The sequence below is a fragment of the Pleuronectes platessa genome, chromosome 2 (assembly GCF_947347685.1).
Source record: "Pleuronectes platessa chromosome 2, fPlePla1.1, whole genome shotgun sequence".
Taxonomy (NCBI): domain Eukaryota; kingdom Metazoa; phylum Chordata; class Actinopteri; order Pleuronectiformes; family Pleuronectidae; genus Pleuronectes; species Pleuronectes platessa.
This window is the reverse complement of record NC_070627.1, coordinates 19,717,188-19,739,410: the sequence shown is the minus strand read 5'-3', so window position 1 is coordinate 19,739,410 and position 22,223 is coordinate 19,717,188. Positions and strand designations below refer to the sequence as shown.

Genomic DNA, 22,223 nt, shown 5'->3' with positions numbered 1-22,223 from the left:
TTTAACCCGTGTGGCAGATTCAATACAGATGTAATACTGAGCGTCTTTCCTTATTTAATTTAATTTATTTATTGTATAGGGACAGAGCATGTTAATGAACATCGGTATTAAAAAACCCCACTACATTTGAACATGTTAGATTCTAGCAAGAATACTTATTTACATTTCAAGTCCCTGGGAACATCACACAAGAAAAAGAGGACAAACCACTGCCTGCCCAATCAGAAGTTATCAGAGTTCTGGTTTGCCATCATTTTACTCATCTTTCTCAGTTCTATTTTATATGTTGTCCCTCATGATCATATCAGTCATTTAATTCTGAGTTATACAAAAAATATTTATCAATAAAAATAATAACCAGGTATTTGGTACCACTTGAGCTAATGAGCTGTTGCATTGTATAAAAACGAGTTCAACCTATTTTCTATAATTCATCACACAAAGCGACATTCTGAGGTAACATAAAAGCAGCCACCCAGCTCTGAATGTCACTTTCATGTGGGTATTAGGAAGGAGCATTTCACTTTCAGGCTCAAGGCTCAAGTATTATGAGTATATGATTTAACTGAGAAGAGGTTTTATAATAATTATCATCAGTGCCTTTTAAAAACGTCAACACACATCCATCAACTTTAACATTCAAAGACAATATTTATAACATTGACCCACAGACTCCATCACCAGAGCTTTACAATATGATCACAATCTGGCCTCCAACAATCCTACAATATGTTCTCTATCTGCTCTTGTCTCCTCTAAGCCCAGTTAGCAAGCTGCTCTCATGGTCCTGAATTTCATACAAAGCCTCATCGAGATGCCCTCTGTCTTTTATCAAGTGCATGACTGTATGGGGTGCCGTTTGTAAAGCAGCTCACGCTGAAAATAACATTTTGTCACATTTAGCTTCAAACCATGTTTAAAAAACTGGTGTGAATTTTTGAGTCACTTTTTTGCACATTTACAACAATATTTGTCAACTTAGAGATATTTTAAATATTTAAATCCAAATGTTAAATGTTACACCTAAATGTTAAATGCTAAATCTAAATCTAAATGTTCAATTTAAATCTAAATGTTCAATTTAAATCTAAATGTGAAATCTAAATTGTTAATCTAAGTCTAAATCTAAATGTTAAATCTGAATCTAAATCTAAATGTTAAATCTAAATGTTAAATCTAAATCTAAATCTAAATCTAAATGTTAAATCTAAATGTTAAATCTAAATGTTTCGGGTGAAACTGAATATTTAACTAATATGCAAATTCAAATGCCAGTAACAGGAAGTTACTGGCATTTACAAACGGCACCCCATATGACTGCGCCCTGGTGTAAACACAGGAGGAGTGCAGTAGTGTGAGCAGCTGAACATAGAACTAAAAGCAGGGGCGGATCCTTGTACCTAGGGCGCAAAATGCCGAGAGGGCGGCACAAGAGACAGATTTATCATGACGTGACACCTGCAATGTATAACAATACAGTAACGTCACTCCGTCATCCTCTAACCCCGGGATGCACCGGAGGTAGAAGCAACGCGAAAAGCGGTCAGCCTCCTTTCCTCTCCCATGTTAAATACTTGGGCTGTTCGCACTTCGCACCTGCCGGGAAGAACCGGGAAGCAGACACACACAAGCACATAATCTCCTGTGGGGGTGGCGGCTACAGGCTTGCATAGGTCACCTGTGAAGACCAGCATCATTTACCCCTGAAAAATGTAATCAATTTAATTTAATTAATTAATTAAATTTAAAAAAAAATTAAATTAAATTTTTAAAAAAAATTTAAACTGTGCGCGCACTTCCTGCGCACATCCTGCGCAGAGCCCATTGCGTGCAGTTTTTTAATTTGAATTTTTTCTGTTTTTATATATAATTAATTTAGATTTACATAGTGTAAGATATTTTGCAATTAATAGGAGAAATGCGGCCAATTTTAAGAGTTCAGTATAATGAAGATGGGAAAGAGTAGGGATTGAACCCGGGACCTTTTTGTTGGAGAACCACCTCTCTACCAACTAGGCCAAACCACCTGCTGGTGGCCATGAGGAACTAAGCACACTAAGAAGATGGTTGTTTCGGATGTGATGTTCTGAGGATGCCCCCTGAAGGCTGCTGGGTTCCTCTGCTGCTCTTGCTTGGTTTGTGCACCTTGTGATTAACTAAAGTTGTCCATAAAAGAAACATTTTAATATCCTTCAAGGGCAATTTGATGTACAACCAGCAATCAGTTCACGACAAAAATAAACCAATACATACAGCGTAAATAAAACACAATATAAAAACACTATAGACTAAGTAGCAGGGGAAAATTTGCTTTTAATAAATTAATTGATAAGACGACCAACAGAAAATTACCCGTTGACTATTCAGATATTCTCAAAACATTTCATTTGAGGGAGAGTTGGCTATCGAGTGGCACACCCAGGTTCCTAGCAGTCTGAGTGGGGGTTAACACCGAGTTGTCTAAGTTAATAGTCAGGTCGGGGATGGGAGAGTCTTCCCCTGGAAGGAAAAGTAGTTCAGTCTTATCAAGGTTAATGAACCTATACGGCTCTGCTGAGCTCTACTGAGTGCCAGTCTAGTGAATGAATCTGGAGTCTTCTCTCATAAAGCATTCCCCCCCCCCCATAGGGTTTGTAGTGTGAAGCTAATAAGGTGTTTTATAAAGATGTGATCGAAATAGTCAGACCAAGTGAATCCACTTTATTTCAGCATGAACAGAAAAAAAAGGGAGTTTCATTTCACTTCACAACAGTTTCTCATAATAGCATGATGCATACAAAGAGATGTATACAAACCTACTCATTTTGGCAGCATAGTAGGGACATTTGCTGATGTCACCACCCGTGGCTCCGTGGACAGGCAAGCCAGCATCTAAAACATCCTCCTGGATGGCGCCCTGTGTGAACAGTCAGGCGGCGGCTCGCACAGAATGTGGGCTTCCGCCTCAGGTGTGTCGCTGACGTACAAGCTGCGGTGATAGACTGCGGTTAGAGTAAAAAATGATTCAAAAAAAGATTAAATTATCAGGTGCAAAATTCAGAAAGCACCGCAAAGTAGAGGAGGAGAAGAAAGAACAATGTAGAGGTAAGAATCATCCCGATTGTGGACATCATTAATGTTTATTTTTGTCAACATGACATGATATGCTTTCAGTACTACAGGACTCTTTTTATATTTTTTATAATATATTTTTATTGTTTTTTATAGCTTACAAATTTGTCTGCCTGTGTGTGCATCTGTATACAGTCCAAAAGTTATTGCGGATGCATCACAGTTTGAGTGTGTATGTTGGGGGGCGCCAATTTAAAATCTCGCCTAGGGCGCCAACATTGCCAGGGCCGGCCCTGACTAAAGGTAAAAGCATTCTTTCGCAATAAATATTGCGATTGCTGTTCATTCAGGGATTTAAGAATTTGTAGTAGAACCTAAGAAGGTGACATCCAAAAGACACAGATATTCAATTTGAAATAATGTTGAACCATTGATTTTATTTTTTGCCATTTTCCCCATATTTAGCCACCAATGAAAAGAAGATTGTAATTGTCAAGAACTTTTTTTTTTTGCAGCATCACTTTAACATTGAGGTGTTCCTTGATCATTTTGGTTTTCATTTACTAATAAGCATGACAGTGTGATTCCTTTTAAGTTTTATTAATCTTATTTTAAATAGATATTTATACTTATTTTAAAATCATTTGCAGATAGTGGATTGTTGAGTACATTCGTATTTTTCTTTTTATAAATCTTGATTGGTCTGTATTGAAAATTAACCAAATATGCACCCTCAAATATTATGCTCAACAATTCTGAGTATTTCTATTTTCTGCTTCAGATATTTATTCATTATACTATATTATATTACTTTTATTTATTCAAAAGGGGCAATGTACAATACAAACAAGGAGACAGAGAACAAACAACCGACAAATGGACAAGAAACGTACATAAATATTCTATTATAAATGTATTTCATAGCTTCAGTTAGGACACTGCTAACTTTGCCAATTCAGAATTTGAAAACACATACAATACAAAATATGATGCATTGTAATAAAGTCAATAAAATCAGTAGTATATGACTACAACATTAAATAAAAGTTAATTTTCCCCTGCTACTTAGTCTATAGGCTTTTTATATTGTGTTTTATTTACACTGCATATATTGGTTTATTTTTGTCGTGCACTGAATGCTGGTTGTACATCAAATTGCCCTTGAAGGATAATAAAGATTTTATTTTAAGGACAACTTTAGTTAATCACAAGCTGCACAAACCAAGCAAGAGCAGCAGAGGAACCCAGCAGGCGATAGAGTGGTCGTTCTCCAACTACAAGGTTGGTGGTTCAATTCCCCCTCTTCCCGATCTGCATGCCGAGGTGTCCTTGACAATATATTGACGTCTAAAATTGGCAGGATTTCAACCACCAGACAAAGCCAATTAATTTGCCTGAAAAATAATAATAATAATCCTTACAATTTCAATAGGGCCTCACTGTCTGTCAGTGCCTGTCAGTGCTCGGGGCCTAATAAAAATGATAATAATAGATGATTCACCCCTTCTCCTGATTCAAATGAAAGGGGGTATGGATGATGGATGGATAATACTATTATTACTAATAATAATAATGATAGCTATATTAATTTACATAGCACCTTTCAATACTTAGTTGCAAGGTGCTTTACAAGTTCAAAATAATGAGAATTGAAGGCAACACATAAATTAAAATTAAAGAAAGAAACAATTGAACATGATTAAAAGCAGTTTGAAGATCATGCAGCATTAAAGCACTAATATGAGAAAATACATGTTGCCAATGACAAAAGAGTTAAACCAGATAAAACTAAAACATCTAATTATAATAATAGTTGTTAAGATCAGAGCTAGATTAAAAGTAGAAAAATAAGTAAGGGAGATAAAATGTAGAAGGTGAATTCAGAGTGTGATGCTAAAGTAACCCCACCTTGTTCTATTTCTCATATTACCTGTAGTTTGCCACCCCTCTATTGCTTCAGTCCAAACCACCACCTTCCCATCTGATTCGCTTATTATCCTGACTGTCCTCCCATTTCCTCTCTATAGTACATCCGGTGCAGCCCATGGTGCAGCCTTGCCTTCCTTTTGATTGACACTGAAACCATTCAATAGTTGTGAAGCTGCCGCCCACAGCTGCACTGTGATTGGTCACTCATTTTGTATATAGATTGGCCCGGCGTCCATCATCTTTCTCTTTCTTCTACGCGACCCTCGAGCTCGGTAAGGTCTCCCTCGTTGTCTTGCTTAGCGCAAAAATAATTATCTTTACTTTAATTAAATCATCTTTGATTATAAGACTCATTCCACTTACATGTATGGCACATATTGACGTGTGTTTTGTGTCTAGTTAGAGTGCGGATGTGCGACTTAAACAAGTGCGGCCTGTTGTAGTATTGTTAGCTAGCTAATAGCCTGCTAACGTGAGCGGCCTACCGCGTGTCACAATCTGTAATACACATATTGTATCGTTTCATCTTACCCTTTAGATTCTGACTAATTCTCATTTCCCTTTCTACAGATACTTCCTTGTCTTTAAACCAGCTGTTAGCGATCCTTGGAAGCACTGCAAAGATGCCCAGGGAAGACAGGGCCACGTGGAAGTCCAACTACTTCCTTAAAATCATCGTAAGTGTGATCTGTCGCATATAATCCTATATTTTCATTCTAATAAACGCACATTGAATGCTTTTCTATATTTTCATACTGTTTATGCAAATTTCTTGTTTAGATTTCACTGCTGACGTGCTGTGCCCTCGATTTGTAGCAACTTCTGGATGACTATCCAAAATGCTTCATCGTGGGGGCAGACAATGTGGGGTCCAAGCAGATGCAGACCATCCGCTTGTCCCTTCGCGGCAAAGCTGTGGTGCTGATGGGCAAAAACACCATGATGCGTAAAGCCATCCGTGGCCACCTGGAAAACAATCCAGCCCTGGAGAAGTGAGTTTACTCTTCCCCTGCTACTCTATCCGACTCTAAGTAATCAGTTTTATGATGCAGGATAAGTTACAGTGCAGCTTGTTGGTGCTGTGTTGTCGTTCCCCCTGCACACAATAACTTGTTTCCAGCTATCCCTGTCTGTCTCAATCACACCGGCAACCAGGGACGCATGGTTTCATACACTTGATCAGTTTTTTTCATCATTTAAACTATTCTGTGCCTCAATAATTAACAGTTGATCCCATCATTTTGACAGGCTCCTGCCCCACATTAAAGGAAATGTGGGCTTCGTCTTCACCAAGGAGGATTTGGCTGAGGTCCGAGACCTGCTTCTGTTCAACAAGGTTAGTCCTAAAGAAATCCTGGATGAACTGTCCAATTTCATGAAGTCGACCTTTGTCTCCCATTAAGAGTAGGCTGTGTTCAAAACTCCTGTGGCAATAAATTGTAGCCTATAAGGTGACAAGCAGTTTATGCTAATCTTAAACAGCAATTAAAAGTCCATTGTTTAAGCAAAATGTCCAGCTACCATGTAATTGGACATTGAAGCACTTCACCTTAAGACCAATGGTGATAATATTTAAGGTTGTCCGATCAGGGACCCTACAGGAAGAACATGGTTGTTAATCTTTGTCTTTGTGCAGGATAAGTTACAATGCAGCCTGTGCAGTACTGTATTGTCGTTCCCCCTGCAGACATTAAACTGTTTCCTCGCTATCCCTGTCTGTCAGTTCCTATTGACTGCTAGGGACGTTTGGTTTCAGACATTGTAACACAAATATTACATTAAGCCTCATGCAGTTATGGTCAAACCTGCCTTAGTCAAGTATATTTCTAAATTGTTGTCAATCCCATAGGTGCCTGCATCTGCCCGTGCTGGAGCCATCGCCCCCTGTTGTGTGACAGTGCCTGCCCAGAACACCGGACTGGGGCCTGAGAAGACTTCTTTCTTCCAGGCTCTGGGCATCACCACCAAGATCTCCAGGGGAACCATTGAAATCTTGGTAAGTTTGAAATATTTTTTGTTTGCTTGACTCTGAAAGTGAGTGTCCCAGACTCAATTGATTGAAATACATTAATCCAAGCTGTAAGTGTATGAAGATATTCTCATTTTAAATTGCCCTATTTCTTTTTCCCCAGAGTGACGTCAATCTAATCAAGACAGGCGACAAGGTTGGTGCCAGTGAGGCCACACTCCTCAACATGCTGAACATCTCGCCCTTCTCCTTTGGACTCAACATCCAGCAGGTGTATGACAATGGCAGTGTTTACAGCCCTGAGGTGCTTGACATCACAGAGGAATCCCTGCACACCAAATTCCTGGAGGTGAGATGTTTTTGATTTTATGAAATAAGATACAATAACTGATTTAGATCTCTGTTGAATGTTTGCATGAGATTTACTTAGTAGCTGTAACTATAACGTGAATTTTTAATTTTTTCTTAGGGTGTGAGGAACATCGCTAGCGTGTGTCTCGAAATTGGATACCCCACCATGGCCTCTATCCCCCACTCCATCATCAATGGCTACAAGAAAGTCCTGGCTGTTGCTGTGGAGACAGACTACTCCTTCCCCCTGGCAGACAAGGTATGATGCCTTAACATTTACACAAAGCAAACCGTGGCACTGATTTCTCTGGTTAAGATGCAGCCTGAAGTTTCATTCATGCAGGTCTATCTGGGATGTTAGTTTTCTGACTACTGTAAATGATTTTCTACTGCTAGAAGACTTTAAATGGGCCTTGATTATTTGTGTGGCTGAAACTAATATTATACCCTCTATCCTCACAGGTTAAGGCCTTCCTTGCTGACCCTTCTGCTTTTGCTGCCGTTGCTGCACCTGCAGCAGCAGTTGCTGAGACTGCTGCAGCTCCAGCAGCTAAGGAGGAGGTTAAAGAAGAGTCTGAGGCGTCCGACGATGACATGGGCTTCGGTCTGTTCGACTAAACAAATGCAACGAGTCAAATAAGACCATGATTCAATAAAAAATAAATCTCAACTCCTACAACTGTGATTTGTCTAATTTCTGTTGCATAAACTTGTGACATTGTGGTGTTAAATGTTGAGCTCATGTGGTCCTAATCTAGTGCTTATTGGGTAAAATATAGTCCTTGTTTGAATTGGGCTAGGTCAAATCCTTTCAATTATCTGATTTGGAGTCCAGCCTATGTAATGGCAAATGTTTTGCCACTGTATTTGTTGGAGCTGCTGGGATTTCTATAAATTAAGGTCTCAACCTTAATGTCAAAATTGTTTCTTAAAATGTCTTGCTATGAAATTTGAAGCACTGTTGAGTGCTTACAAACAGGACTAAAGTTTGCATTCAAACATGTATACCTCAGATAATTTCATCTTAAAACTTTATCATGGTAGGCCTACCTTAGTAACTGGTGGTCACATCTGAGGAGATTTTTAATTTCATGGAACAGGAATTAAGTAAAATGTATGTACCGTGACTCCAGACTTGTCGGGTAAATTAATGCCTCAAAAGCCTTGCAATTCACGTGATGGGCATGTTAGGACATTTATTCTGAAATCTGGAACGGAAATCTCAGTGGGCTTGTGGAGCTCACAGGAAGTGTCCGCAATGGCTGAGGTAATTGTGTTTTTTCTGCGTTTTTCATTTTTATACGTGGTCATGTCTGTCTAAATCGCTTGCCGTGTTCAGTGTTTTGTCAGTTCAGGTCCAGATACAGTCTTAGCATCGTATTTTCCTGCAGCGTTGGCTTATCAAACCCTAAGCTAACGTGATGTTAGCAAACGCTAGCTAACATTACCTCATTAAACACGGATCTTAATATAGCATATTTAATAAATTCCTCCAGTGATATGTTGTATATACGGTTGAGTGTCATAGTAATAGGTCGATATAGAGAATCACATGTTTGTGGCTTACTGATGACATAAGGTTATGTGGCTAAAGTATCCTGAATTCCTTAAGAGTATGTTAGCTAGCCTCACATTATGTGTCGGTACCCTTTCAGACGAATCATCTTTAAAAACAGGTCACATTGTTTTGTGTTTTGTTGTTGTCCAGACCCACAGTTTACAGGACCTCCAGCAGCCAGGTGTCTCCTCCAAGGTGTTCGTCCAGAGGGACTACAGCTCAGGAACCATCTGCAAATTCCAAACCAAGTTCCCCTCTGACCTGGAGTCAAGAGTATGTATTCACAGTATTGACATTTATGTCATCGTTGCTGACTGAGTGTCCATGGATCAGGCCTTTAAGCGGTGTGTGTGTGATTTCAGCTCGATAAGCAGCAGTTTGAGGAGACCATCCAGACTTTAAACAACCTGTATGCAGAGGCAGAGAAGCTCGGGGGGAAGTCATACTTGGAGGGCTGTCTGGCTTGTCTGACTGCGTACACCATCTTCCTCTGTATGGAGACCCACTACGAAAAGGTAAAACAGCTTCAAGTGTTTTGGCCCCTGGCGTGTCAGGAGGATCCAGTGACTACAACCAATAGTTTACAGTTGTGTGCTTCTCGTTGAGTGTGTCTCTGACTATCTCTGTGCAGGTCTTAAAGAAGATCACCAGGTACATTAAGGACCAGAATGAGAAGATATATGCTCCCAGGGGCTTGCTGCTCACTGACCCAATAGAGCGAGGCCTCAGAGTTGTATCCTTTGCTTGGCTAATGCTCCAGCTCTGAATTCTGTGTCACCAGGTGTTTCAGCAAATGTGTCATGTTCCTCCCTTTACTCTGAATTATTTTCAAACATGCATGTCCTAGGTGTCTCAATTATTTCGCGGGAAACAAAGCCACCCTTTTTATGTTAAGCTTTTGGCATTTTGTGTCTCGAGGTTGAGGTTCTTACTAGCTAACTGTAAGCCAACGTTATGTGCTGCCAAAGCCATGGAGAGTGTGTGTTGCCACCAGAGGTAAATGTAATCTTAACTATACACGTGTGGTGATGTTTATGTTGCGTGTAAGCAGAGCAAATATTTCAGTATATGGCTCAGGCACAGAAATCTGAGTTGTGATTTGGCCCGGTAGGTACCAGCTGTCTGGCCACCGGAGAGTAATTGGCAGAGGAATTATGTACCTAAGGCTACATAGCCACACATTAATATGTGCTACCATCAGTGTTAGTTTAATTTTCCAGGAAAGGGAAATTCAGCTTCAAAATAATGTGCATTCATCTCCATGAACCACGTCCCATGATAGGGGTTCGTTAGGCTCATAAATCTCTAGGGTGAGAGTATTCTTGGAAAGTTTCAAGTATGCAGAATTTTATGCACAACGCACAACAAATTAGTTTCATCACAGCTTGTAATACTAGGGATTCTATCTGTAAATGTAAACGTAGCTTGTGCAACCTTTTGTATTCTAACAACAACAAATTGCTGTTGATTGTATAAGAACATGTGTAGCATTGCATATTCTCCTTAACTTGCTATCTTCCAGGTTGAAATCACCATCTTTGAAGACAGAAGTGTTGGCTCTGGAAGATAAAGAAGCTTGCAGTATGTTGTCAGATATAGAAGCATCTTTAATGGAGTCAGCTTCGCTGGGAAAATCTTGGGAGCTCCACTGTGACACTCTTAAACTCTGAGAAATCTGAATTTCCGGACAGTATTTTCCTTTGTCCATAGTCAAACCAATTACTGACCACTTCTAATTCCACTATGTGATGCTAACAGCAATTTACTTACGAAGATGCCTTAACAAACCAAACTCTATAGGCTTTTGTTTATTTTCAAGAAGTTTTCCCCTTTTTTTCTTTACTCTTTGTATAAACTAATGTCTGACCAGATACTCTTGATCTATGTGGAATCACATATTCAGATATCTGCTTCATCTGAATGGATGTATACTTTTTTTATCTGATTCTTATTTCTGTTATTTATACGTACTCTACTGTCTGCCTATCCTTATTTGTTAATGTCTTTTTTATATATAAATAAAATAGTTTACAGTCCAGACTGTGTTTGAGCAGTGACACTCCCCCCCCCCCCCCCCCAATTTAGTTTGAAATATCAATTCTAATAATCCATTGAATTGCCTGCTCTTAACTATATGTAAATAACTGTGTGGGAGATACAGCTCATTTAACACAGAGGCAAAATTTCTAAATGAATTTAAATTAACACTTGGCTCCTAAATGTTTCTTGGGCAGCTGTGTGTAGTTGAATGTTTATTCATGCTGAAAAAAGTTGAAACGGCCACAAGCAAGGTATTTTCCATAAAATGTTCCATTTAGTTTAGTTTGACCTCATGTGTATCTGTTCAAACCCCCTAAACTTTTTGCACTGTGTACTAAAAGGTCCATATCTTCCACACATTTCTCTCACTGTGAACATAACCCAACTCAATGTAAAGCTGAGACATGACACTTTAGTATTTGTATTTATTATTATCATTTTAAATTTAATTCTACTGAGGCACAGAGCCTGAAGAACAAAAATAAGTCATCTGTCAAAATTTAAATTGTTGATGTCATAGTTGATCGAGATCAGTCTCCATTAATTGGCCATTGTGATAAATGCCACTTTTTACCATGGTAATCACGAGGGATTTGACTTGTGTATTGTTTTGCAAGTCAAATATTGTGTTGTCCTAGAATTGTGTAGAGCCGGAGCTGTTGAAACTGTCTATAAACCTAAGTGACGTTATGTGTTGTATTCCACAGTGTTAACATGCTGGTTGTTGTCTTTGTTTGAGCAAATGTCTAATTCGTGCATATATGGGACTTTTTTGTGGGAACCTCTTGTCTTGTGAAACAGACACATTGGATTGGAGTTTTTATGACCTCAAACATGTAGCATGTCTGCTGTTGGCAGGTCAATCATAAAAAAAAAAAAATTGAACTAATACATTTTGCGAAAGCTCTGTCTCTGCCATGTCATACCCCAACTGGACTAAATTTCCCAAATCATACCCAACAGTCCTGTGCCATGTTTCTCCTTAGAGTCCTTATCTACATGGTCAATGTCATCCCATTTTTCATTGTCACCAAACACCACAGGAACCTTAAACACTTTGAATTCCACAGATTGTGGCTGTATTTGGTGTTTGATACAACTAGTTTACTTTTGTTACAAATTATCTTCAGTTTTGTCTAAATAAACAATCTTTTCCTGAACTCTTTAGAACTCCTCATGTGTGACTTCATTTAAAAACTAAAGCACATGTTGTGCACAGTGATGGTAAGTAACCAACACATTTACTCAAAAACTACTTTGCAGATTCTGGTAAGTATTACAAAATGAATCAAGAAATAAATGATAATGTATCACAGGTTAAGCAAAGACTTTGATTTGACTAGTGATACTGAAGTAGTTTCTTTCCTAAAATTAACTTAATCCTAATTACTTAATATTTACACAGGAAACTTAACGGTTGCAAGTTATACACACAGTAATTGCTGTAGTGATATGCGTAACTATATTCAAGTAATGAAACATCAACAAAGCAACCATTTTTTAAATAATTTAACCTTTGGTAAAGTATTTTTATGCAATACTTTATGGGAGTATTTCTTCATAGAAAAAGATGTGAGTATGTCCTCCATTCTGGTGCCTACATGAGCTGTAGTGGCATGTTTGGGCAATAGGTTCCAGAAGTGTTTTTTATTTTAATTGAATTATTATCGCCATAAAATCTGAAACATTCAATTTTAACAATATTGTCTTACTAGATTTGTAGGACCTTTATTCTGAAGGAATCAAACTGGATCTCTTTGGTCAGAAGAGAAAAACATCTGCTTCCGGAAGCTAAACGCTCAGTTAGCCTGCTAGTAAGTTAAACAACAATACAACACATAATACCACTCCCGGGTTAAGATCCTTCAATTTAATATCAGCGTTAACTAACGTCCGGTTATCTGACGTTTACCACATTCGTGCTAACAAGACAGCATGTTCTCAACGCGGGGTTTAAGACATACAAACATATGCTTGTAGCTTTCTGCTCCACTTAACATATGCGTTACTATTGCAGCTAACTTTTAGCTAACGTTACGGGTCACAGGAACTACATTTGACTGGATTTGATGTTTTTTGGCGTCGCTGCTAGTTAAGTCAGTTAAAAGTTAGCTTCTCCACACTGGACCCATCCTTCTATATCCACCCTGGCGTTCCCCTGTTACGATGGCATCTATCTCCCGAAGGAAGAGAATGAATTCGTGCATCATGTCATGGAGGAGCTGGAAACATACCAGCAGAACAACAGCCATGAGAGGTAAGGGAGCATATAGCTGAACCGTCCAGCTGTTTTATCTGAAGTCATGTGTCTCATCTAGTTCATCACAAATCCCATAGGATGTTATTATTTTTAAGAAGCAGTCATTTTATTGTACAGCTTCCTCAATCCTCATCAGTCGTACAGTCGTCCAATCATTAACACCTGGGGATGCTGTTTAGATGATATTGTCACTGAGCATCAAGGGAAATGATGGCATACAAACTGAAGTTCGGTTTGTTTTGTTGGAATAAAACAGGTTGTACTCTGCACAGGAAACCATTTAGTAGCCTACCATCATTTCTGTGCTTGACTTGCTGCTCTTTCATTATGGAATCATCACTCTGTAATTTATAGGAGAATGGGCTCGGTCCTCAACGGCAGCAAGAATAAAACACACCATTCTCCCTTGTTCGAGTGTCAGATCAGATACAAAGCTCAGCAAACTCATATTAGTGCAAGCTTAAAACTAATCCAGGGTAGACAGCCTTGTAGCACTTTACATTGTATAATGAAGGGAACTTTTAAAGGCTGTAACAGTTGGAACCCCTCATCCCATAGGTTGAATATAAAGTGTTTATTTTCTATCCTTATAGAGATCTGTGAGATTATTTCTCCTCTCTGTAACCAGCAGAAGAAACTATGATCTGAGTGAGAGATTTACAGTGACAATAAAGCCTCAATGGCACATTTATGTAATTCAATATTAAGTTGCTTTTACATCGTCCAAAGAAGCTGCAGCCCTCTTACAGTGCGTCTCTGTCCTCTTTCAGCGTGCTCCTGTTCCCGTCTCTACCCAGCAGACTGCGGTACCTGATTCACAAGACCATAGAAGACCTGCCGGACCTCACCACCTTCTCAGTCGGAGAGAGCTGGTGTCGCAGGGTGGTGGTCTGCCACTCTGAGCTCAGGTACTGATGCAAACAGAGGATCATATGCAACGTGTTGACCAAACTTTATGCTGTGTTTTAAATGTTTTTTTAACTCTTTAAATAATTCTATGCATTTTAAATAGTAAGAGAAACATGATATAACAGAACATAATAATCGGACAATATTGACAGCTAGTTCCTCTCATGCAGGATTAGCATTACTGCCAATAATGGTAATTTAAGGTGTTTAATAGCCAGCATCAGCACTATACTTGGCAAGAGCTGTCCCCACGGTTTGAAAATAATAACTTTTCTTTTGCTAAAAGTAGCATGCTAATCAGCTAGCCCCATCCTGTCCCATTGAGTAATACTACTTTGTGTTGATAAAACACTGTAATATTCTCAGTCCAACATGAGAGGATGAATAATTAATGTCTAGAGGGTGTATTCTTACCTCTTGTCTTGCAAACGACTGACTTGAACAGCTTTTATTGAGACTTGAATATAGCACTATTCAAGTTGAACTAAAATGAGTAATCCATATCAAATTTAAGGTAGGGTTTAATAAAAATGTGGGTTTTTGTTCTCTTTTTATTGTAGGGGAGAGATGGAGGAGGACAGGGACTTGGAGAGCAACAATAGCTTGTGTGAAGAGCCTCTAAAAAGCAGGGAGGAGGTGGATGGTGTTGCCAAATCTAAACGTTCAAGCACATCACAAAGCCGAGCACCTAAGAGGCCAGACAAACCTCTTTACCTGCCTCGAGTTGCCCGGGAGAGACTGTCCCTGAAAGGCTCACAGGAACCCACATTACATAAAGAGCCACCAAGTCCTGCCTCTTGTAGCGGTAGCTGCATTAGTAGCTCATCTGACTCTTGTTCCTGCCATGAAACTACAGAAAACACTACGTCCTCATCCACACCCGGACAAGAACCACTCCACCGTGTAGCAGACGGTGACCACAACCTTACTGAGGAAAGTTCAGTGCATTGTGCTCTGGAAGAGAAACAAAAGCTGTTGCTGAGGTTGGATGAAGCTGAGGCCGTTGTCTGGGATCAGACGGCATCTTCCTTCACTGACATGACTCTGGAGGACAATGCTAGTGTGCCAAACAACACCCAGATAGAGGACAGCACAGATGCAGATGATGTAACTGAAGAGGTAAGTTAGCATACCTATACTTTTGAAGGTGTGGTATTATTTCTACATTTTCATTTAGTGAAATAATAGGGAAATGTATTTGTAATAAAGAAATCTCTTATAATCCATTGCTTTGTCATCTTGTGTTTGTGTTGGTGATGTTGTCTTTAATGCCAAGTTACTTATTTTGTGTTTCTTATCAGATCAAGGTACACCTGAAAGAGGCAGTGTCCTTCTCCATTGAACACGTCCACAGCGACTTCTCTATTTATGAGAACGTGTGCATCAGTCCGGATGGGTTTAGTCATGTGATCGAGATCTATGACTTCCCGCAAATTTTCAAAACAGACGACCTGCTGGATGCCTTCACAGAATACAGGTGATATCAGAGAGTGAAGATTTGTTATACTCTGTGAAGGGAGCAGGACCTGATGCCTCTGTCAGTTCCTGAGAACCGTTCAAAAAATTTTTTTAGTTTGTTTTAAGTGGACGGGGTTACTCAGTTTATCTGCAAAATATCAACTAGGATAATGATGATGTCATCGATTTGGATCAGAATCAACTTAGGTATTCCACCAGTATAACTTCTTCTTGCATGTGTTGTTCAGCAGCACTAACTTACTGGTACTGCCAGACCTTATGTCAATAATCTGCATTGTAAACAAGTCACGTCAGACAGATTACTAGCTATCATTTCACGCACACTCTGCCATTTAAACAATTTAAGGTTATTTAAAAGTTTCCTTATAGCCGGCAACCACGCAACACTGGTGCATAGCCTGAGGGAAAGACCATCTTGTGGCAAACACTTGCTGATTATGTACAATCCTGAGAGAAACAATGGGACATTATTATTGAGCAAGAGCTTACTCTGATATCAATGTAGTGCATGAAGGGTGAGAAGTCCCCCCTCCCACTGGTCCTTCTTGAAGAGGGGAATGCTCTCACCGTTCACGTGAAGGGGAGCAGCGTCACTGGCGTAGATTTCATTCATTTAGGAAAGGCAGTGGATGAAATTGTCAGACCCGCGCTTTACATTCATATCAAAGAGCAGTTGAAAAGAATCAGTTGTGTCACAAGACTACAGCTAAGTTTGTCTTTATAGTGACTGTATTTTAGCCTCAGTCCTAAAATTGTCTTTACTCAGTGTTCAGCTAGAGAAGCATGTTTTCCTCCATTTTTATTCTTGCAACACCCTTATTCTTGCAACACCCTTCTGTCTTTTGTCCAATTTAATTAATGAAATTATCCTAAATAATTGATCTAACCAATAAAGATGTAGTCGAGATTTACTTAAAACAACTTCTCTGCTGTGTTTCTCAGTGATGGTGGAATGAAGATCACGTGGGTGGACAACACACATGCCCTGGGGGTTTTTGCGAGTGAATCAGCAGGTATGATCTCTCTCGTGTGAGTTTTAGGTTAAGAGCTTATGTATGTGACTAGAATTATGTACTAATGTGCAGCGCTCTTTACTGTGTCACACAGCTCTCCATGCCCTCTCCATCTCCCATCCACTGCTGAAGGTACGAGCACTGGCTGAAGCGAGTAAAAAATCCAAAGGCAAAGCCATGCAACGAGCAGGTTGGTCATTCACTCCTTTTAGCCATGTCTTATATTTAGCAATAATGTTTGAACCCTCTCACAATATTTATTCTTGGGGATTCGTTTTTGTTGTAACACTGTTTGATGGATAAGATGGTTGTTTCTGTGACACCCTCCAGAGTTTATCCAGCCTGTGAAGGAACGCCCCAGGACAGACTGTGCTGTCGCCAGGCGGATGGTGACCAGAGCCCTGGGGCTGCAGGCACGAGGCAGAGCGCCGCGATACTGAAGAGAAGTGCTCACACTGTCGACATTTACAGGTGAGCAGACTAATGCAAGCCAAAGGTTTTTGGCGTTATAGTTTTACACAGGTTACACTGTGGCTGCATACATGATAATTTATTGTAGTTTAAAAAATGCAACACTATTGCTACATTTTCCAGCGCCTGTGTTCACCGTATTCGCTTCCCTATTGGTTCTCATCAGTCATGACTTGACTACCAGCGGTAAAGGCAAAAAGAAATCCCTGCTCTTACTTTTCACCATTGTTGTTTTTCATTCGCAGTATTTTCTGTATTCAAGCAACCAACTGCAGAGTAAACCATCTGTTTCCTGTTTACATTGATTGAGATTATTATTGATGAAGAGCTGAGTTCGTATAGATGTAACCTTTGGAGTTGCAGCGGAGGATTTACTGAAAAGGAATTCCTTTATTGTCACATGAGAGTCGGCCTGCGGCCACTGTGGCTGAGGTTTTCTTGTAGGAATAAATGAATTAGAGCTATTTTATGATTTGGGAGATTCCATGCTATTATTACTTAATAGGATTTCTGTCACATTTATTTTATCACTTTAGTTCTCAGTTGAACTCTAACCACTTTGGGGTTGTAATTGTTACTGATCAGAAAACTATGAATAACATACAATTAATTGCAGAATATGCACATATCACACAACATTAAAAACATTAAACATTAGAAAAAGGTTCATCACACAAGTCGTTATCTGCGTTTACCATTTTTAATGAACTATTCCACATTCACCCATGCATACAAAATAAAAAACAGTTTGGCAACAACTAACAGGTACTCTTATAAAAAAGAGGGGGTCATTGAATTCGTACATCAGAAGTTTAATTCACAAAACCATGAAGAGTCATTTTCACACATGTGCAGGTGTCACAGTTCACCCGCAATGTTATCAGAGTCCCTGATGGTAATAATTTAACAAACTTGAAGCATAAGCTGAGGGGATGTGCACTTCATGAAGATGAAAACGTGTCTACTGTCACAGCCAAGATAATGAAAGCAATAAATAAAACATTTCTTAAAAGTGAACTCAAGTATGTGAAACACAAAGTCACGGTAGCAAAAAGCACTTTCCCTCTCAGCTTAATGGTGACTTAAATTTATTTGTGAAAACCTCACAGATTGTCAGAACCAAATCCAAGACAGTTGGCATCAATAAATCTATGATATTCAGCTCTGATGAACCAACTTCCACTCGCTTGCTTGGCAGTTGTGGTAACTAGTGATAATTATTTGTAGAAAGTTCATTTACAGCTATGCTGAAAACAGGCATTATTTTTGTGTTACCATCTTCTGCGCCTTGTTGCTCTGCTTGTTGTTCTCATAATCATGTACTGTATTTGTTTTGTCTTCTAGTGAAGCATTTTCACTGTGATTGATAGATTTGTCTTCTAGTTCAACTGTCTTTTAGAAAACAAACATACAGTGCAAGATTTTGAACATTTATAGCACCAGATTAAGCAGCAGACTGTTTTTCCATCCATCCTAAGTAAACTCGACATCCAGGTGACGCTCTCTCTCATCTAATGGGTTCTTTCATTCCAGTCGTTCCGCAATGTTTGAAACTTTGGCCTTGAACTGTTTGGCATAATTTATTTAATAAATTATTTGGCTTAGATCCTCCCTGACATTTCTCTCATTAAGCACCATGTCAAAACTGATATTTCACTAACAACAACCGTAAGAGACTAAGAGATAAGACATTTTTTGTACATCGTGTAAATACATTTAGTAAGCAAGCAGGTCTTTAGTTTCCATTTACTCATTGTCTTGTTGAGCTCTGAGCTCAACTTCAATCCAGGACTTCTGCAAGGAAGCAAAGCTGCACAGCCCCCTCTAGTGGTTGTCAAATATTCATATTTGCTTCCCTAATGTCCGTCTGTCCGTCCTTGTTGTCGACCTCAGGTCTACCTGTGCGACAGCTGGTTAGTGAGCAGTCCAGGGAACGTTTCCTCTGTTTCGGAACTCAGTGTGCCACCTGTGAGGGCAGACAGGGAGAGGATTAGGAGGAGCACTATTATGTAACACAAATCAAAGCTGAATCTCCTTGTCTAAACGTAAAAAACACTATGGTTTTTTTTTAAATTAAAAAGTTAGGTCTCTCAGTTTAAAAGCAGGACTAACTGATTTATACATTCAGATTTCGTAATATTACAAAACACTTTTCCCCCTCTGCTCTCAGACAGTTTGCGCACAACTGTTTTGAGTGAAAACATTTCAAAATGTTATAATTTGACACCAAAACTGTTTTTGTTTTTTTTCTGCAGAGATGTTCTACAGCTGACATGAGTATGACTACTGTCCAGCGTCACCAACATCCACCCTGATCAAGGGTCCTGAATCCCCACCAGCCTCAAAGTTGTTGTTCTGCAGTTAAACCTGACCCCCTATCTTCAGACATGACTGTTGTGGTTCCTGTTGTTCACTGGGTCACTAATAATATGACAATGATAAAAGTGTTGAGGAGCCAGTGAAATATGAAACATTCAGATGCAAACGGACTGATCGAAGAAGCTGGTACATCTGTTTTGAGTTGATTGCATTTTGCCTTTTAACTTAAGTATGTTTAACAGTTGCTTAATTTCTTGACAGGGAGTTTTATTTTTGTTTCCCCCTGGGCCAGTTCATCCAGGATTGGTTAAATAATCATCCAGTGTTAGTAGCAATTCTTATATTGTAACTTAATATCAAACTTCCCCACAGATTCATTCTCAGGATTGGTTACAGAAATCTATTACATTATGTGCTGAAGTTCTTGATAGATTTTTATGTGGAGCGTAAACAGATTTAATGTTATGTAGATCTATTACCATCAAAAGAGACACATATATAAAGAAGAACACATGTAACAAGCAATGTTTAACTGGACTTCATAGGTATTTTCTGATGTTTTAGTTCATTTTAAAGTGTAGTTTTATTTTTGGTAAAAAAGTTGCAATATATGACTTGTTGATATTTAATTTATTCGGAAAAGCTAAAAAAATATATTTCTTGTTGCCTCAGATGTGAAGAGTTCAAGTTGTTTCTTACATCATATTACAGAAAACGTAAGCGTGTGTATTGGAAGCTTGAATGTTCAGCCCTCTGTTCATGTTACTATTACATTTTTTTGTCATTTAGCGAATGACTTGACATCAGTCCTCTGTAAGTGGTGTACCAAGGGACAATTTATAAGTTTGTATTGAGTAGTTGAGTTTAATGGACTGTTTCCCTGAAATTGTCTTTGGTGCCTGATTTGAGTTTGACAGGACTTGTTCTGCGTCTGTTACCTTGACAGTTACTTTGAGATTTGAACTAATCTACAGTATCGTATTAGGACATTTCTGGCAAAAGTAGACTTGATTGTAGCATTAAATGTGGCACAAATTCTCAAAAACAATAAAAATACATAGTTTTCAACTAAATCTGTTGAATTAAAGAGATTTCAGTGTTGTAAAATAAATATATTCACCAAGCACTTTATTGTGAACACCCGTACATCTGCTTATTAATGCCGTTTCCAATCAGCCAATCATGTGGCAGCAGTGGCATATAGTCCTGCAGTTACAGGTGAGATGCTTCAGTTAATGTTCTAACATCAGTTGTGGGACCAGCAGCATCTCACAGATTAGAAAGTTCAATGGAGAGAGCTCAGATGAGCTGGCAGGAAGAAAACCACCCTTTACAACTGTGGTGAGCAGAATGAGACCACATCAGGTTCCACTCGTGTCAGCAAAGAGCATAAATCTGAGGCTGCAGCAGGCCCGCTCACAAAACTAAACGGCTGAAGAATGGAAAAGTGTAGCCTGGTCTGATGAATGTGGATTTCTGCTGAGACCGCAGAGTGTAGGGTCAGAATTCATGCTTTGCACAGCATGAATTCATAAACCCAACCAGCCTTGGGTTAGGGTTAGGGTCCAGGCAGCTAGTGGGGAATATCCATCATTCATGGTTTGAATGAATAGAATTATTGCTTATGATCACAGCATCTTCTCATGGCTACTTCCAGCAGGATCATGAACCAAAGAAAAAATCATGTCAAACTATTTTCACAAACAGTAATTTCAGTTGCCTTCCTATTCACTAGAAGAGTCACTGAATCTGACAAATCACCTTTTGGGATATAATACAATGGATTTGCAGCAGTATTGTGCAGCTGATCTGCAGAGATGGTGTGAGGTCATGTCAACATAGAGCAGAATCATTCTAAGGAAAGTTTCCAACATCTTGTGAAAACAACGCTATAAATAAGGTATTACGTGCAGAGAGAAACTGAAACACTGTTGTATGTCAATTATCTTAATCCTTTATATGAGGATCTGTTCATTTACACCAGAGGAATCATGTGACTTCAAGCCAATTTTATATAGAAACATCATCACATGTAATATCTGGTTTCAAATCCTGTGAAGTCAAGTACGTTTAGTCAAGTAAGGTATGTTGTGTATTAGCAAAACTAATTAACACTATCAAAATATTTGAAAGAGCAAAAAAACGATAAGTGCAATATGAACGTTGGATTATGTCAAATTTAAAGTTAGCGCAGTATAATTCTTTACTGTTATAGTGCAATGTGGTCCCCGGCCTAATTGATGAGCAGTCAGTCCTGATGTTTAACGGTTGGAGTTAATATCATTTGAACACAGAGGAGATAGTGATTCTTGTAAGATCAAAGTTCTCACCTATACGACAGTTGTACATCCATATCCTTTGTCCGTCGTACCGAGAGCGGCACTTCATTATGTTGTTGGTGTAATCTGATTCTGCGACCTCATAGTTGGGGTTTATCACAACCTGGCAGAGGAGAAAACAGGTCCTGTTAAACATGACAGCAACGTGTTTCGCTATTACAGATTTATACACTTCTAAAATGGAATTAGAGCCCAAGCACTGACGGTGCGAGGACCCTATTGCATTATTATTATTAAGTGTTATCGATGACCAAACAATACAAGTTAAGACTGAGCGGGTGTCAGGATGATCTCGCTAAGTGAATGTCCCAAAACAAAAAAGAGAACTTGTTGCAGCTGCTACAGAAAGATTGCTTTCTATTGCAGGAGGTCAGAGTTTGTAAATTCAGTTTCTGCAGCAGCTGCAGGGTCCACAGAACCCTAACCCTGTGTCCCTCAACAACCCCTGCTGACTCGTTTTAAGTCAGAATAAGAGTTTCATTGCCTGAATGCCAAACAAAAGCAGATGCAGAGACATGGAAAGTGTTTGTTTGGT

At 39.1% G+C, this 22,223-nt stretch overlaps 4 protein-coding genes and 2 non-coding genes across 7 annotated transcripts in view; 5 read left to right on the top strand and 1 right to left on the bottom strand.

The window, feature by feature from the left end:
- The first annotated feature begins 5,198 nt into the window (after positions 1-5,198).
- rplp0 (ribosomal protein, large, P0) lies at positions 5,199-7,979 on the top strand. 2 transcript variants are annotated; one of them, XM_053438088.1, is made up of 8 exons: positions 5,199-5,252; positions 5,551-5,657; positions 5,797-5,972; positions 6,229-6,316; positions 6,830-6,976; positions 7,113-7,298; positions 7,419-7,559; positions 7,763-7,979. In XM_053438088.1, exons 2-8 carry the CDS (start codon positions 5,604-5,606, stop codon positions 7,916-7,918), a joined length of 948 nt encoding a protein of 315 aa, XP_053294063.1. In that variant the 5' UTR covers positions 5,199-5,252; positions 5,551-5,603; the 3' UTR covers positions 7,919-7,979. The 2 variants fall into 2 exon arrangements, with proteins under 2 accessions (XP_053294063.1, XP_053294071.1); XM_053438096.1 differs by having other exon boundaries at positions 5,207-5,252; positions 5,761-5,972.
- On the top strand, positions 6,027-6,155 carry LOC128425838 (small nucleolar RNA SNORA63). Its single transcript, XR_008333190.1, has one exon. It is a non-coding gene; the product is annotated as a small nucleolar RNA SNORA63 (small nucleolar RNA).
- Positions 6,611-6,740, top strand: LOC128425845 (small nucleolar RNA SNORA63). Its single transcript, XR_008333191.1, has one exon. It is a non-coding gene; the product is annotated as a small nucleolar RNA SNORA63 (small nucleolar RNA).
- A 433-nt stretch (positions 7,980-8,412) lies between the features above and the next one.
- LOC128454652 (golgin subfamily A member 7) lies at positions 8,413-12,058 on the top strand. The gene is made up of 5 exons (XM_053438109.1): positions 8,413-8,567; positions 9,009-9,131; positions 9,221-9,373; positions 9,490-9,591; positions 10,381-12,058. The coding sequence occupies exons 1-5, from the start codon at positions 8,451-8,453 to the stop codon at positions 10,426-10,428; spliced, it is 543 nt and encodes a 180-aa protein (XP_053294084.1). The 5' UTR covers positions 8,413-8,450; the 3' UTR covers positions 10,429-12,058.
- Positions 12,059-12,641: 583 nt separating this feature from the next.
- r3hcc1 (R3H domain and coiled-coil containing 1) lies at positions 12,642-20,475 on the top strand. The gene is made up of 8 exons (XM_053435712.1): positions 12,642-13,155; positions 13,929-14,066; positions 14,628-15,186; positions 15,369-15,544; positions 16,489-16,559; positions 16,654-16,749; positions 16,890-17,030; positions 19,286-20,475. Exons 1-7 carry the CDS (start codon positions 13,112-13,114, stop codon positions 16,997-16,999), a joined length of 1,194 nt encoding a protein of 397 aa, XP_053291687.1. The 5' UTR covers positions 12,642-13,111; the 3' UTR covers positions 17,000-17,030; positions 19,286-20,475.
- Positions 17,712-22,223, bottom strand: part of loxl2a (lysyl oxidase-like 2a) — a 30,691-nt gene continuing 26,179 nt past the window's right edge. Inside the window, exons 13-14 of the mRNA XM_053435705.1 lie at positions 21,680-21,791; positions 17,712-18,996 (exon numbers count right to left, since the gene is read on the bottom strand). Coding sequence (XP_053291680.1) covers positions 18,926-18,996; positions 21,680-21,791 — 183 coding nt within the window. The 3' untranslated portion in view covers positions 17,712-18,925. The remainder of the gene's footprint in view (positions 18,997-21,679; positions 21,792-22,223) is intronic.